General features: G+C 42.5%; 1 protein-coding gene across 2 annotated transcripts in view; it reads right to left on the reverse strand.

Annotated features, from left to right (window-relative positions):
- Nucleotides 1-11,944: 11,944 nt before the first annotated feature.
- The window catches only part of LOC124607373 (cuticle protein 16.5-like), a 47,070-nt gene continuing 41,439 nt past the window's right edge, over nucleotides 11,945-17,575 (reverse strand). The window contains exons 1-2 of one of the 2 annotated variants that reach the window (XR_006978821.1): nucleotides 14,278-14,425; nucleotides 12,125-12,262 (exon numbers count right to left, since the gene is read on the reverse strand). Coding sequence is in view for 1 of the 2 variants with exons in the window: in XM_047139686.1 (XP_046995642.1) it covers nucleotides 12,014-12,262 (249 nt within the window). In the remaining variant the exon portion in view is untranslated. Of the gene's footprint in view, nucleotides 12,263-14,277; nucleotides 14,426-17,575 lie in introns of those variants that run through there. The other variant, XM_047139686.1, reaches the window with a different exon arrangement.

Below are 17,575 nucleotides of genomic sequence, written 5' to 3' on the forward strand. Positions count from 1 at the left end.
CAGATAAATGATCCTTGTACTTGTGTCAGCGTGAATACTGCCGAACACAAAAAGCGTTAGACCACGGCCTAGTGCACAAAGGATAACATACAAATACTGTCCGTGGGAACCTGCATTGTACTAATCAATTGTTTCCATTCATAGTGAATTTTAAATCCCATTCTTTTATTTCGTTCATTGTTACTCCGATACACAGATCGATAGTAGGAGGGGAAAGGCTGTGTCCTTGTCTTACGCCATTTTTAATTTTCGCATTTACCAGTTGGTCTTCCTTTGTTATTCTTCGCTTTGGTCCTTGCACGTATTGTACACATCTGATTATAGGATGTAGACATTTTCCTAAGAATTTCAAACATATTCCCACTTTTCTGGATTGAAGAAACCTACAGAAGTTGCTGTATTTTCCTTGTCTCTCTTACCTCACAAATCGTAGCGTCACAAATGTCTTTTTGTTGACTACCTTTTGTAAACTCAAAGTGATCATTATCTGACAGACCCTCAGTTTAACTCTCCATTGTTCTCTGTATTATACACCACCGGCCATTAAAATTACTACACCAAGAAGAAATGCAGATGATAAACAGGTACTCATTGGACAAATATATTACACTATAACTGACATGTGATTACACTTTCACGCAAATTGGGTGCATAGATGCTGAGGAATCAGTATCCAGAACAACCACCTCTGGCCGTAATAGGGGCCTTGATACGCCTGGGCATTGAGTCAAACAGAGCGTGGATGGCGTGTACAGGTACAGCTGCTCATGCAGCTTCAACACATACCACAGTTCATCAAGAGTAGTGACTGGCGTATTGTGACGAGCCAGTTGCTCGGCCACCATTGACCAGACGTTTTCAATTGCTGAGAGATCTGGAGAATGCACTGGCCAGGGCAGCAGTCGAACATTTTCTGTATCCAGAAAGGCCCGTACAGGACATACAACATGCGGTCGTGCATTATCCTGCCGAAATGTGGGGCTTCGCAGTGATCGAATGAAGGGCAGAGCCATGGGTCGTAACACATCTGAAATGTAACGTCCACTGTTCAAAGTGCCGTCAATGCGAGCAAGAGGTGACCGAGACTTGTAACCAATGGCACCCCACACCATCACGGAGGGTGACACGCCAGTATAGCGATGACGAATACACGCTTCCAATGTGCATTCACCGCGATGTCGCCAAAGACGGGTGCGACCATCGTGATGCTGTAAACAGAATCTGGATTTATCCGAAAAAATGACGTTTTGCCATTCGTGCACCCAGATTCGTCGATGAGTACACCATCGCAGGCGCTCCTGTTTGTGATGCAGCATCAAGAGTAACCGGAGCCATGGTCTCCGAGCTGATAGTTCATGCTGCTGCAAATGTTGTCGAACTGTTGGTTCGCAGACGGTTGTTGTCTTGGAAACGTCCCCATCTGTTGGCTCAGGGATCGAGACGTGGCTGCACAATCCGTTACTGCTAGTGATACAAGGCCTTTGGGATCCACCACGGCGTTCCGTATTACCCTCCTGAACCCACCGATTCCATATTCTGCTAACAGTCATTGGATCTCGACCAACGCGAGCAGCAATGTTGCGGTACGATAAACCGCAATCACGATAGGCTACAATCCGACCTTTATCAAAGTCGGAAATGTGATGGTACGCATTTCTCCTCCTTACACGAGGCATCACAACAACGTTTCACCAGGCAACGTCGGTCAACTGCTGTTTGTGTATGAGAAATCGGTTGGAAACTTTCCTCATGTCAGCACGTTGTAGGTGTCGCCACCGGCGCCAACCTTGTGTGAATGCTCTGAAATGCTAATCATTTGCATATCACAGCATCTTCTTCCGATCGGTTAAATTTCGCGTGTGTAGCACGTCATCTTCGTGGTGTAGCAATTTTAAAGGCGAGTAGTGTATTAGTCGGTAGCTTGTACAGATCCTCACTTTTATTCGCCATTCTTCTCTGGTTTTTAGAGGTCGATAGCTTGTGTGCGTGAGCTGCCAGCTGATTTCATGGTAGTTGTCGCATTTATCTGCGGTTGGTGTCGCACTTATCTGCCTTTTCTGTTTTCTGGATTTTGTACACAATCTTTTTCCAAAAGTCCGATTGCATTTACGTAATCTCATAGATTCCGCAAACAAACCTGACTAATCATTTCGTTCCCATATCCTCTATATTTAATATAGTACTAGCTGACAGCGAAATTACGATCGAGTACTGAAAAGTAATTTCTCCAAGTTTTTTATGAGAATCCTCTTAAAGCTTTTTAAATAAAACAGAAGTTATTAACATTCTACATCTTTATTCTTCATGTCTACATATTTATTTCTTAACATAGTCACCCTGGCGACGAATAAATTTCTGCCAACGAAAGACCAGCTTGTTGACACCGTCACTGTAGAATGTATGCTGCCGGAGCCACAGCCATACCTTTGCTTGCACCACTTCGTCACTTGCGAAATGAAGTCCTCGAAGGTGTACTGTAAATTCTGGAAAGAGTCGACAATGGGATGGGGCCAAGTCAAGTCTTTGTGGAGGATGATTATTGACAGCGTAACCAGGGCGTCGGATTGTTGCAGATGCCGCAGCGCTTTTATGGCATTGTCATTCAGAAGGGGGGGATTGTCCACGTGTGGACAAACATTTAGAATTCGAAACTCGAATACAGCACGCTGTTTCTCACGACCGACATACTTACAACTGCAGACATGTAGACCTGAAAAATAAAGACGTGCAGGATTTTTGTTGTTGGCAGTGACGGGCTGGGTAATCAACTAACGAGAATAAGGTGAATACCATTTATTAACAAAAAACTCCCTTAGATGACATTACTACTCTTGGCTACTTGACGCCGGCCTCGCTTTTGCGGGACCATCAGCTCAGAGGGAGACGATGGGCACTACTGTTTCTCCAGCCACAAGCATTGATCTCAATCTACGACTAAGACAGGTAATAGGCGACGGCCCACTTACAGTGTTCCCAGAACCTTTAACCACAAAGAAAATAGTTAATCCAACAGCGATACAAGCACACTATGAAACTACTGCGAATTGTTAAAATTTAATTCAAATGATCAAAGGAATTTCATTTACTTTAAGTTCTCAATAACATAGATAAAAAATTGTAAAGCATCTATCCTTACGGACTGACATTACTATCTTTAAAGTACATCCGTTCATTAATAAAAGTTTTACTCAACAAAATATTATTTAATGAAATGGATCAGAAATGAAATCTATGTTTAATTACTTTGCCCCTGTGAACAAGAATAACGAAACACGAAAACCAGATACAATGGAAACACACATATCTTAGACATCAACCACTAAAAAGCAAACACGTACAACACAATTACTAATGTCCACTGCACCGACGTATAATGCAGCTGTGCGGTTTAACTCCTTACTGCCCAACCACTACAACCGAAAGAAATCGCGCATCGGTACTTGATGACTGGGCGCAGCTTAAGGTAAAGTTATGGCAAAGAATTCTTGCTGAGTTAAATTATCTTAAGCCAAAAAGCAAATGATAACTTAAATTTCCGTAGTGCACCACTTTTAAGATTAAAGAGGTGGTCCTTTGAGGCACCAGAGATTCTAAATCTTTTCTTTTTTAGAGTTTGAATACACAGTGACCAACTGTGAAACATCACGCTGGCGTACCGCGTCTTAAGCCTGTTATAATTAGAGTCTTGCGGAGCACCACTACCACAGTCTTAATGTTGAATCCCTATAATCGTTGCGGCGTATAACACCTTGAACAATGTTATGATTACAGGGAAGACTTTCACTGCATCGTCCACGTGGGCCCAGACGCAGACGCTTCAGTTATTTAGCAAAATGGGATAGCCTTTTGCACAGACAACACACATTTGGAAGATCTTTGTAAATACATTCCCAGGTAAGGGTGTAAAGCAAAACTGCCGGCCCTTACCACAGTGAACAGAATAGAAAAAAGAAATGGACAAACCATGACTATCCGTAGTTTCAGGGAAACAGACCAGTAGCAGCAAGCAACACGACAACGACGAAGCAGCTAAAACGGCCACATTTCATGATATCACTTCGAAACAGACTCAAACAACACTAACATTGGTCCATGCCAATCGGTGCTGCACAAAACCTGTAGCAATTAGCAGCATTTGTTCTGTAGTGCCGACTCTCCAGCAGTTTACGCAATTCTCAACGTTGGCCGTCGGTAATACAATGACACCACCTTCCATTACCGATCTCGATTCTACACCAAAAGTGAATACTCGGAGACATAGCGAAACTAAAGGCTTCACTAATGGATCACACTGTAGTAAATGCGTCTGTGTGCGCCACCCAGTATAACCTCAGAAGGCGTTCCTGGACAAATTGGACCGACTGCCCGACTGCTACAACGACGTTAAGAACTCTCAGTAACAAACAGTATAAATCACTAGTCATCTATAACGTAAAAAAAAGACCTTCTTTCAATATTCAGTGTTCGCTGTTGCATTATCAGTACCACAATCATAATAAAACCATTCCTTTTGACGGATATTAAAAAAACTTATTCGCAGTTCAATAGTGTTGGCTAACGCTGTTTGCCCAAAAGAAAAACATTTAGTCCATGTTGTATTTCGGCGTACATGACACACATGACACTCTCGTCTCATTTGTTTCAAATTTCTCTTAGTCATCCTCGCTTCTTCAAACGAAGGGTAGCATTTTATGATTTATCTTCTACTGTCTTGCGGTGTCAATATGTTCCGGAACCACGCGACTGCTACGGCCGCAGGTTCGAATCCTGCCTCGGGGATGGATGTGTGTGATGTCCTTAGGTTAGTTAGGTTTAAGTAGTTCTAAGGGGCCCAGGAAATGACCTGGGGGGGTCTCTGCAGACATCATGAGACTCTGGCATAAAATGGGGGTGATACGCGATTACAAGAACTCAGCAAGAGAGTTCTCACAGCCTCTGTCACCTCAATTCTCCAACTTCCTACCTACACGTGGTGCCCCTGTTAAGCCGAGCAACTCAGCGGAAGGTTGGGTAACCAACCCCAGCGGGAAACTGAGTCGGTGAGCAGATAGGAGTTGGAGGACAGTGGAAGGCAACGGGAAACCACCACTGAACTATCCCAAGAAAACCCCATGGCTTGGCTCAGCTCAAAATGTTCCGGAGTTTCAAGTTCCCCGATCGGATCTCCGGGGGGAACCAGGTTGAGAGGAGCTTCACGAAGAGTAAGATGGTGCAAAGAGAAGCACTGCATAGGAACATGGAATGTAAGATCCATGTATCAAGGAAAACTAGACATAGTGAAAAGAGAAATGGAGAAAATTAACATCGACATATTGGGAATAAGTGAAATGAGGTGGACTGGCATGGGAGAATTTGCTTCGGATGGCCATATGGTGTATTATTCTGGGCACGATAACAACAGAAGTAATGGAGTAGCCTTCATAGTTAGTGATAAAGTGAGAAAAGCTGTGATGGGATGCAAATATAAAAATGATAGAATGATGTCCATCAGACTTCAAGGTCAGCCCCTCAACATCACAGTAATTCAAGTTTATGCACCAACAACCGATGCTGAAAAGGAAATTATTGACCAGTTCTATGGAGATTTACAAGAATTACTACTGTCAACACCAAAAAAGGATATCGTCTTCATAGTTGGAGATTGGAATGCAAAAGTGGGAAATGAAGCTGTAGAAGGTATAACAGGGAAATATGGTCTTGGTACAACAAATGAAGCTGGACAGAGACTCCTAGAATTCTGCCAAGAAAATTCATTGATAATTACTAATACACTGTTTCAACTACCAAAATGACGCCTATATACCTGGACTTCGCCAGATGGCCAACACCGGAACCAAATTGATTACATACTTTGTAATCAGAGGTGGAAGAGCGCGGTTCAGTCAGCTACAACAAGACCTGGGGCTGACTGCGGATCAGATCATGAGCTCCTGATTGCAAAATTTCGGCTGAAACTTCAGAATGTACCAAAAAGTATCCCAACTTGCAGATACGACCTTAACTCTATACCCTCCGACTATGCTGCAGAGGTACAAAACAGATTTAATGTATTACAGCTGGAGGACAAAAGCTCGCAAGAGATGTGGACAGAAGTAGCTAATACTGTCAAGGAGGCCGCAGAGAAACACATTCCCAAGAAAAGGTACAGTAAGAAGGCTAGATGGCTATCAGTTGAGGCACTGCAAGTTGCAGAAGACCGAAGGAAAGCAAAAATCAAGGGAGATAGATCAGCTATGTTTGAATTAAATAAAGATTTTCAGAAATTAGCTAGAAGAGATAAAAATATATTCTTTAATGAACAGTGCAAGGAAGCTGAAGATAGTAACGTAATGGGGAAGACAAGAGATCTTTATAAGAAAATTACAGAAATTGAAGGAAAATTCCAGGCAAAAATTGGAATGATAAAAGATAGAAACGGGAAAGATCTGAGTGAAGCAGAGGATGTTAAGGAAAGATGGGCAGAATACGTAGAAGACCTATACAAGAAAGAACTGCATCATGACAGGGCTCCTACTGCTGATGTTAATGTTAATTTAGAACTAGAGCCAGATATTTTGGAGAGCGAAATCCAGTGGGCCCTTGAAAATATGGCTGATAACAAAACTAGTGGACATGATGAAATACCAGCAGAATTGTTTAAAGTCACTGGAAAGGATGCAGTGAAAGTGCTGCACTCAATATGTCAAAAAATATGGATCACACAGCAGTGGCCAGAAGACTGGAAAAGATCAGTATTCATCCCCATTCCAAAGAAGAAAAGTTCTAAAGAATGCTCAGATTACCGAACAATCGCACTTATTTCACATGCTAGCAAAGTTATGTTGAAAATCTTACAAAATAGACTTCGCCAATATCTAGATCGAGAGCTGCCAGAAGAACAAGCTGGATTTAGGAAAGGAAGAGGAACTAGAGATCAAATTGCTAACATTCGGTGGATTATGGAAAAAGCGAGAGAATTCCAGAAAGATGTGTACCTCTGCTTTATTGACTACGCCAAAGCCTTTGACTGCGTCGATCACAACAAATTATGGAACGTACTGAAAAACGTGGGTGTACCAGATCACCTCATTCATCTGATACGGAGTTTATACCTTGACCAAGAAGCCACGGTGAGAACTATGTATGGAACAACGAAATGGATAAAGATTCAGAAAGGGGTCCGGCAAGGCTGCGTACTGTCACCGTACTTATTCAATCTGTATGCAGAACATGTCATGAGGAATGCGAGGCTAGATGAAGGAGAAACAGGAATTAAAATAGCTGGAATAAATGTAAACAACCTCAGGTACGCGGATGATACGATCCTATTGGCAGAAAGTGAAGAAGATTTGAGAACACTCTTACTGAAGGTGAAAGACGAAAGTGAAAAGGCTGGTCTTATGCTGAATGTGAAGAAAACGAAAATTATGGCAACTACACCTACCAATTCGTGGGATATAGCAGGAGAAACCATGGAGGTAGTGACCACATTCAGTTATCTCGGTTCCCAGATCTCTGCTGACGGTGACTGCAGCCATGAAATCCGGAGACGCCTGTTGCTCGGTAGACAGGCGATGTCAAACCTTGACACGGTTATAAGGTCCAGAGATATAACACTAGCAACAAAGATCCGTATTGTGAGGGCTATGGTCTTTCCAGTTGTGATGTTTGGATGTGAGACCTGGACCATTAGAAAGGCTGAACGGCGAAGACTTGACTCCTTCGAATTGTGGTGTTGGAGGAAACTTCTTAGAGTTCCATGGACTGCAAAGAGAACCAACAGATCAATATTGGAGCAAATTAAACCAGATTTCTCCCTGGAAGGTCTAATCTTAAAACAAAAGCTGACCTACTTTGGACACACAGTGCGAAGGCATGCCTCGCTGGAAAAAACATTAATGCTGGGGAAGATTGAAGGAACTAGAAGAAGAGGACGTCAGAGGATGAGATGGATCGATGGCATCACAGAAGCAATGTGTTCCAGCCTGGAAGGTCTACGGGAGAAAGTGCAAGACAGGAAAAAGTGGCGTGATTTGGTTCATGGGGTCACGAAGAGTCGGAACCGACTAAACGAATAGAGAGAGAGAGAGAGTTCTAAGTTCTAGGGGACTGATGACCTCGGATGTTAAGTTCCATAGTGCTCAGAGCCATTTGAACCATTTGTCAATATGTATTGCTATTGAAGGTATATTACTGTTTTGAATGCCTCCATATGTCATTAGATCATTCTTTCCAGTCACGTCTTACGGAAAAGCATAACGTAATCACTCAGGTTCATTACAAAGACACTTTTATGTTGTTCTTTATGTTGTTCCATGAAGATCGTTGCGCAGTCATTTATTATCATTTAGGTTGCGACTAAATTTACAGATTGTAGTGCACCAATGAACACAAGATGTTCGACTATACGCTTGCGCAAAAACAGCTTCATTCTGAAAGCTCATGATTTTGTAAGTTATCCGCCGCGCTAAAGTATGCGTTAATGTATGTAAGACTCCATTCAAGAGTTATTGAACTACTGTGTTGTGATGCAGATTGTAGGTACACGTACGAATGTTGTACGTTATTATTGTACGTGATATTTTACGAAATAGGACTGATTTTGAGCAGTGCAGCTTGTCAAAATTGATAGAATTTTGACTAATTGTTGGTCAGAAATCTTGATTTGAATTCATCGTAGTGATCTGTCATAACTTTAATACTATAACTGAGCAACTGATGTTTTTCATTGCTTACGACACACAAAATCTCTTCAGTGGTTTTTGTCTTGGGGAGTCTATGGTCTAAATCATCTTGGAGAACTTTTCCGGATGACGGTACTGCGGCATTGTGACAGCCTTTCACACAGTTAGTAAACTATACATTGACGAAACAGTGTACTTTAAAAAGAAGATTTCAGGCTTCCTATCAGTCAGACTTCAAGAAGAATATAATAATTCCAATCCCAAAGAAAGCAGGTGTTGATAGATGTGAAAATTACCGAACTATCAGCTTAATAAGTCACAGCTGCAAAATACTAACACGAATTCTTTACAGACGAATGGAAAAACTAGTAGAAGCCAACCTCGGGGAAGATCAGTTTGGATTCCGTAGAAACACTGGAACACGTGAGGCAATACTGACCTTACGACTTATCTTAGAAGAAAGATTAAGGAAAGGCAAACCTACGTTTCTAGGATTTGTAGACTTAGAGAAAGCTTTTGACAATGTTGACTGGAATACTCTCTTTCAAATTCTAAAGGTGGCAGGGGTAAAATACAGGGAGCGAAAGGCTATTTACAATTTGTACAGAAACCAGATGGCAGTTATAAGAGTCGAGGGACATGAAAGGGAAGCAGTGGTTGGGAAGGGAGTAAGACAGGGTTGTAGCCTCTCCCCGATGTTGTTCAATCTGTATATTGAGCAAGCAGTAAAGGAAACAAAAGAAAAATTCGGAGTAGGTATTAAAATTCATGGAGAAGAAATAAAAACTTTGAGGTTCGCCGATGACATTGTAATTCTGTCAGAGACAGCAAAGGACTTGGAAGAGCAGTTGAATGGAATGGACAGTGTCTTGAAGGGAGGATATAAGATGAACATCAACAAAAGCAAAACAAGGATAATGGAATGTAGTCTAATTAAGTCGGGTGATGCTGAGGGAATTAGATTAGGAAATGAGACACTTAAAGTAGTAAAGGAGTTTTGCTATTTGGGGAGCAAAATAACTGATGATGGTCGAAGTAGAGAGGATATAAAATGTAGGCTGGCAATGGCAAGGAAAGCGTTTCTGAAGAAGAGAAATTTGTTAACATCCAGTATTGATTTAAGTGTCAGGAAGTCATTTCTGAAAGTATTCGTATGGAGTGTAGCCATGTATGGAAGTGAAACATGGACGATAAATAGTTGAAGAGAATAGAAGCTTTCGAAATGTGGTGCTACAGAAGAATGCTGAAGATTAGATGGGTAGATCACATAACTAATGAGGAAGTATTGAATAGGATTGGGGAGAAGAGAAGTTTGTGGCACAACTTGACCAGAAGAAGGGATAGGTTGGTAGGACATGTTCTGAGGCATCAAGGGATCACCAATTTAGTATTGGAGGGCAGCGTGGAGGGTAAAAATCGTAGAGGGAGACCAAGAGATGAATACACTAAACAGATTAAGAAGGATGTAGGTCGCAGTAGGTACTGGGAGATGAAAAAGCTTGCACAGGATAGAGTAGCATGGAGAGCTGCATCAAACCAGTCTCAGGACTGAAGACCACAACAACAACAACAACATCAGTGTAAGCATACATTTGGAAATCTGTTTTCATGTTATTGCATTAAGAGCTGCACTTGGTCCCGAAAACATCTTTTTATGGTACTTGTAAGTGGTGCTACCTCTCTGGAGAGGAATTCCGCATTATACAAGACATCTTTGTAAAACTGTTTTCACCCAGACGAGTTTCAGCACTTTTTGTGCTAACTCAGGGAGTGTATTTGCAGGAGGAAATTAAACAAATAAACCCACTGAAGATAGCACAAAAAGTGCTGAAATATATCCGAGAGAAAACAAAGCTACAGATATGTCTTGCATAAAGTGGAATTTCTCTCCAATTTTCTTAGCAAGCACGGAAATGCGAACTGCAACATTCACAAGAAGACGTTACATCATTCTTCCAAGCTTACAATCTATTGAGCTGTTTTTGTTATTTCACTGGCTAACACTAGCACGATCAGGCTGTAGATTTATGAACATAAACTGGTAATATACTATGTTTACCTATTGCCGAAGAAGTGAGTTTTGCCATTGAAATGAGAGATCGTCTGTAATGCATATGTGTGTGTCCCACATTTAACTTTTTTATGAGATAGAGTATTAAGTAGATCAGCATTTACATCTACATACATACTACGCAAGCCACCGAACGGCGCGTGGCAGGGAGTACGTTTTGCGACCACTGGTGTTTTACGTTTCTGTTCCAACTGAAAATAGACCGAGAGGAAAATGACTGTCTATATGCCTCTGTACGAGTCCTAATCTGTCTAATCTTATGTTAATGGTTCTTACGCGAAATGTACGTTACCGGAAGTAGAATCGATCAGCCTCAAAAGTCGGTTCTATAAATTTTCTCATTTGTGCTTTTCGAAAGGAACGTCGCCTTCCCTCCAGTGTTTCCCATCAGAATTCCCGAAGCATCTCCGTAATACTTGCGTGTTTTCCAAACCTACTGGCAACAAATCTAGCAGCCCGCCTCTGAATTGCCTCGGTGTCTTCCTTCAATCCGACCTGGTGTGGACCCCAAACACTCGAGCAGTACTCGACAGTGGGTCAAGTTAAAATTCTATGTGCGTTCTTCTTTACAGATGAACCAAAAATTCTCTCAATAAACCGAAGTCGACCATTCGCCTTTCTTACTACAGTCCATACATGCTCATTTCATTTCAAACTGCTTTCAACATTATACCCAGACATTTAATTGACGTTACTGTGTCAAGCAGCACACCTCTAATACCGTATTCGAACATTACAGGTTTGTTTTTCCACTCAGCTGCATTAACTTACATTTTTTCTACATTTACAGCCAGGTGCCATTAAATACACCAACTAGAAATGTTTGTCTAAGTCATCGTGTACCCTCCTACAGACTCTCAACGACGACACCTTTCCATACAGCGCAGCATCATCAGCAAACAGGCGCAGACTGCTGCTTAACCTGTCCGCCAGATCATTTATGTATTTAGAAAATAACAGTGAATCTATCACATTTCTCTGGGCAATCTTCACGATATCCTTTTCTCTAATAAACACTCGCCGTCGATGACAACGTACTGAGTTCTGTTACCTAGGAAGTCTTCGAGCCACTGACATATCTGAGAAGTTATTCCGTATGCTTGTGCTTTCGTCAACAGTCGACATTGAGGCACGAAGTCAAGTAGTACACATAAGAGTGTAACCGTGGAAAAAAGACGGGTGTTGGGTGTTTACAGATTGAAAACGATTATTTTTATCTGTTTTACATCTCGACCTTTATTTATGTACAAATGGCACTAGGCCTACAGTGATCCTTTCCTTAGTGAATCTTAAGGATCGGCGCCGCGGCAGCGTAGGGCAGAGGAGCAGCAATGGCGGGGGCGGCGACAGCCAGAGGGGCGGCGCGCAGAGCGGGGGCCACAGCCAAGGCGGGGGCGGCGGCGATGGCGGGGGCGGCGTAGGCCACGGGGGCGGCGTAGGCCACGGGGGCGGCGACGGCCGCTGGCGCCACGGCCACGCCTCCCAGGTAGCCGGCCGACACGGCGGCGAACAGCAGGGGCAGGATCACCTGTAAGTAAACGATTTTACGCGTACAACATCATTAAAATCAAAAAGCTTGTAAAAAGCTTACTGAAAGCCCACATAACACAGTGGAGGGTCATCTCAAACATCCTAAACCATCTGAAGCTTCCGAGTGATCGGCTTGTATTAAGTTTCCAACGATGGTAAGTTGGATTTTACAGCCGGCCGTAGTGGCCGTGCGGTTCTGGGCGCTACAGTCTGGAACCGAGCGACCGCTACGGTCGCAGGTTCGAATCCTGCCTCGGGCATGGATGTGTGTGATGTCCTTAGGTTAGGTTTAATTAGTTCTAAGTTCTAGGCGACTGATGACCTCAGCAGTTAAGTCGCATAGTGCTCAGAGCCATTTGAACCATTTTTTGGATTTTACACCGTTTATCACAAGGGAACTGTTTCAGTCCCTTGAGAGGTACTGGGAAGGGCTGTCTCCACTACAGGCGACATTAGCAAAACAGAATTAAAATCTGGCGTGTGTGCATTCCGAGGCCGATGTGTTAGGTTCTTGCGCTCATTCAGCTATTATTCTACACGTTGTGCCATGTGAGTTGCTGAATTTTCATCTAGGATGACTGATACTATTGCTGGGACCAATAGCTGCACCACTGATTAATTTTTATTACATAGAATGGTTCCATAGACGGTATCAGCAGCTGTCCGACTTAATGATGCCATAGGATTCATTGGAACACATCATACTTGTGCTTCTGCTAACGCTGCACAAAACCTCAATCATGAGTGATAATCGGAAGTAACAATTATTTTTAACGTTCTTCTATTTCCTTACTAACATCAATTTTTCTTATGTTTCGTGTTTAGCGAAAGACGTTTTCCCATTCTTTGTGTATGCTATTAGGACGCCGGCCGTTGTGACCGAGCCGTTCTAGGCACTCAGTCTGGAACCGCGCGACCGCTACGGTCCAGGTTCGAATCCTGCCTCGGGCATGGATGTGTGTGATGTCCTTAGGTTAGTTAGGTTTAAGTAGTTCTAAGTCTAGGGGACTGATGACCTCAGATGTGAAGTCCCATAGTGTTCAGAGCCATTTGAACCATTTTAAGCTATTAGGACACCAGATAGATTAGCCATAAGAACATAAGAAGATATGGGACTGTTCTTACAGGAGCACTAACCTAGCGAATTCGAAAATAGTAATGTCGGACATGACTGCTGATCAACAAAACGCATCATCACACATATTAGAACATACTGGCGGCTGAAGTCATCCAAAGGTTTTTGTAGTCCAATGAAAAAGCACACTACGCAAATGAGTCAGAGGTGAGTCAAAAAATAAGACTGACATTTAAGATGTCATTTGATTCAACTTCTGTTGAAACCAATAATCTCTGAGATCATTTATAGTCTGCTTCTTTAGCAGCACAAAACATCGATCATCTTACCATTCCATAAGGCTCTGCTAAAGCGGCTGTAATTTAATGCGGTATTGTAACCCATTGTTCGCTAAGCAGAAATTTCAGACTGACAGCTCTTGGAGCCTCCCACCTTAAGACCTATGAAAGGAAGTTAAATTATAAAGATTTGAAGCGGCTAAAGTCTACCTTCACTTATCTCAATACGCAAAGTGGTGATTGCTTCTAAAGTACTTATTTTTATTTTTAGATAACTGGTTTCGATCTTCTAAGTGATCGCCCTCAGATCTTACATTCTTTGATGACCGCAGGATCAGGTCCATCTGTGCTGGCGTATTTTCCACGCCAGCATAAATGGACCTGCTTCACGCCAGTAGCTGCTAAGGTCATCAGGGAATGTAAGATCTGAGGATGATCTGTTAGATGATAGAAAGCGGTAGTCTAAAAACAAACAATTTAAATGTGATCACGACTATGTGTATTGAAACAAGATAATATTATAAAGGTCGATGTAGTTACAGGACCAATGTTCCTAAAATTTTAACTTCCGTCGAACGACAGCAGTAAGTGGTTAAGAGATACTCTTCAGAAAAGTGAGTAGTACTACAGGAACAGGATGAGAATTGTTGTCCAGCTCACCAGCTTGTACGTGTTGGAGGTGTGTTGTGCCGGCGGTGCAGACTGGCGCACAGTCCGCTGTCCCGGGTTTATATAGCTGCCAGCGGCTCACGCGCCACGCCCGCCGACCCTCGCGACGACCTCCACCTGCCAGCGCCCGGTCTGCTTATCCGCTGGCACCCACTGACCACTGGGCTCTCCACCCGTGTGCTGTCATCCTTGCAAATGTGCTCACGGGCAACCACACTAGCCTGGGACGAAAATCACGAACTTCGTCCTATTTTGCTGTTTTACTCGGGAAGAAAGCCTCTTTCTTTGCGCTGGACAGTTGAACAGTTTTCTAACAGTAAGCTCCTTCATAGGTGTGTGAGCTTTCATCATGTAGTCAATAATAAGTGATGCAGTGTTTCCCGGATGATATGCTGTTCCCGAACATAAAAGATTTTGTTACAATCGACACCACTTAGCTTGTATTATTACATGTTAATTTGCTTCTCTCTTCGATTTTCCAAAACTTTAGAGCTCATAACCTATTTAGCATTGCCAAACCACTTACTTTTAGTATATTTCTACACTGACGGAAAAAATCACGGGTTAGCGTAACGGAGAGATAAGCCATTGCAGATGTGAAATATTGTTACATTGATAACCGGTGTAACAGCCAGAAAGTTGAATAGAAGCATGCATTGTGTTGTACAGGTATCAGATGTCAGTTTCTCGGATGGAGTTCCATGACTGTGCACTTGTTCGGTCAATATGCAGATGGTTAATACTGGTTTTGGATGACACGAGAGTTGCCGTCATATAATGTCCTACATGTTCGCAGTTGCAGACAGATTTGGTGATCGAGTAGGCCAAGACAACATGTCGACATTCCGTAGAGCATTTTGGGTTACAACAGCGGTATGTGGGAGAGCGTTACCCTGATGGAAAACACCTCCAGTAATGCTGTTCATCAATGGAAACACAACAGGTCGTATCACCGGACTGACGTACAAATTTTGCAGTCAGGGTGCGTGGGATAATCAGGACAGTGCTCCTTCTGTCACACCAAATCGAACCCCAAATCATAATTTCAGGTGTAGGTCCAGTTTGGTTCGTGCGCAGAGAGGCTGGTTGCAGGCCCCGAAGTGGTTTACGTCTAACCAATACACGGCCATCACTGGCACCGAGGCAGAACCAGCTTTTTTCAGGAAACACGACAGACCTCCACCCTGCCCTTCGATGACCTATCGCTTGACACCACTGAAGTTGCTAAAGGCGGTGGTTTGGGGTCAGTGGAGTGCACGCTACAGGGTGTCTGTCTCGGAGCTGTCCTTGATGTAACCGGTCTGCAACATTTCTTCGTATCACTGACTTGGCTCCTCATAGTGGCGCTACTCGCGCCATTCTTATGCGACTGGTCCGAAACGCAAATAGTCGTCATGTTTCAGATGTAGAAACGCACCTACCAACTTTCGTTTATCTCGCACTACTCCTTCTTGGTGTTGCGATTTTTTTCCATCAGTGTATTTTTTGTCTGTCCCCTTCAGCTATCTCTTCTGTTATTTTTTATGACTACCTGTCCTTCAAAAAGGTCTCTTTTCAAAGTATGTTTGCTTGGTCTGTCTCTGTAACTTCCCGAAACACTTTTGCATTTGCCATTGTTTTCAAAATTATTTTCAAGTATGTGTGAAACACCGATGTAGAATCTAGTTAATCCTGTAACATAATTTCCTACAGAGGAAAATTCTTCCACTTCTTCTATTCTTGCGTCTTCATCAGATTTGATGTTTAATTAGTCACCATTTTTCTTTCATTGCTTTGTTCTTATATTCGCTTATCCTTAGTCTACGTTGTGAGCTCTATAGACTCTGAGTCCAGCTGAACAATTATAAGTCATACTTCAGCCAGGAGGGGTAACTCGTTAGCAAACGTTAACAGCTGCATGTGTCCCTTTTCCACCCTTGCTCGTATTCTGAAATTTTTATTAATTGACTTCAGCACTTTAGTTTCAGATTCGCAGTAAAGGGTAGGACTATGATCCTAAGACACTCAAATCTCACTGTCCTCTTTTGCCTCTTGGTCTGCGTGAAATATTAGAAAACCTAACAATACAAGATCAGGGAATGCCGGCCAGTGTGGCCACGCGGTTAAAGGCGCTTCAGTCTGGAACCGCGCGACCGCTACGGTCGCAGGTTCGAATCCTGCCTCGGGCATGGATGTGTGTGATGTCCTTAGGTTAGTTAGGTTTAAGTAGTTCTAAGTTCTAGGGGACTGATGATCTCAGATCTTAAGTCCCATAGTGCTCAGAGCCATTTTTGATCAGGGAATGTTACACGACTCGAGCCCACAGCAGGGTGGATTAAGCAAAGTCAAGAAGAGAAGCAATAAAATAGTTGACCTCACTATTGACAGGCATTCATTCTATGTATGCTCTAGCCGTTATATTGTTTCTGGCGCTATCGATAACCCATGGTGATCTTAAATTTGTTTTTGGAAAGGGCCTACCTCGAGAAAAACACAAGTTTCCTTCTATTACCCAGACATGTTTCGTTGAAGTTTCAGTATCATTAGTGGGCTTGTATTTTCCTTCTGTTAAACAACTGCTTGTACACTTATAAGTTCGAGTTATTAAGAAAGTATTTACATATTTTAACAGTTTTGTATATGTACCTTTTTACTACATTCTGGTTTTTTATGTTTTGGTTTTCAATAGTCTGTTTTCCTTTCAAAGTTTGTCATCTTCAACCATAAAGAACTTAATATAGAAACATTACTTACTTCGAAATTGTACGACTGGGAATGTTGTGCTTAGGCATAAATGAATTATTCTATGTGGAAGTGTGTGTGTGTGCGTGTGTGTCTTCACTGTGAATACACAAACAACAGATGCATACACAATACCAAACAGGCAATACAAAAAAAAAAAAAAAAGAATCAAACACATCAACATACCACAACAGCCACACACACATAATTTTTTTTGACATCACGTCCATGTAAACAAATATTACCATCACAGGTAACATCAACAACATCAAGCGCATTTACGTCTGGCCATCCTGATTTAGGTTTTCCATGATTTCCCCAAATCGCTTCAGGCAAATGGCTGGATGGCGCCTTTGAAAGGGCCTGGAGGATTTCCTTCCCCATCCTTCCCTAACCCGATGGAACTGATGGCCTCGCTGTTTGGTCCCCTCACATTGAATCAATCAACCAACCTACCATCATCAAGCAGCAATTATAACAACAGAAAGTCATTCCCAAACTCCACACAAAAGAAATAACAAGAATTCTAAAACTAATCACAGAGACAATGTATCTCTCAACTGACAAC

This window comes from Schistocerca americana, chromosome 3 (genome assembly GCF_021461395.2).
Source record: "Schistocerca americana isolate TAMUIC-IGC-003095 chromosome 3, iqSchAmer2.1, whole genome shotgun sequence".
In the NCBI taxonomy this organism is placed as follows: Eukaryota; Metazoa; Arthropoda; class Insecta; order Orthoptera; family Acrididae; genus Schistocerca; species Schistocerca americana.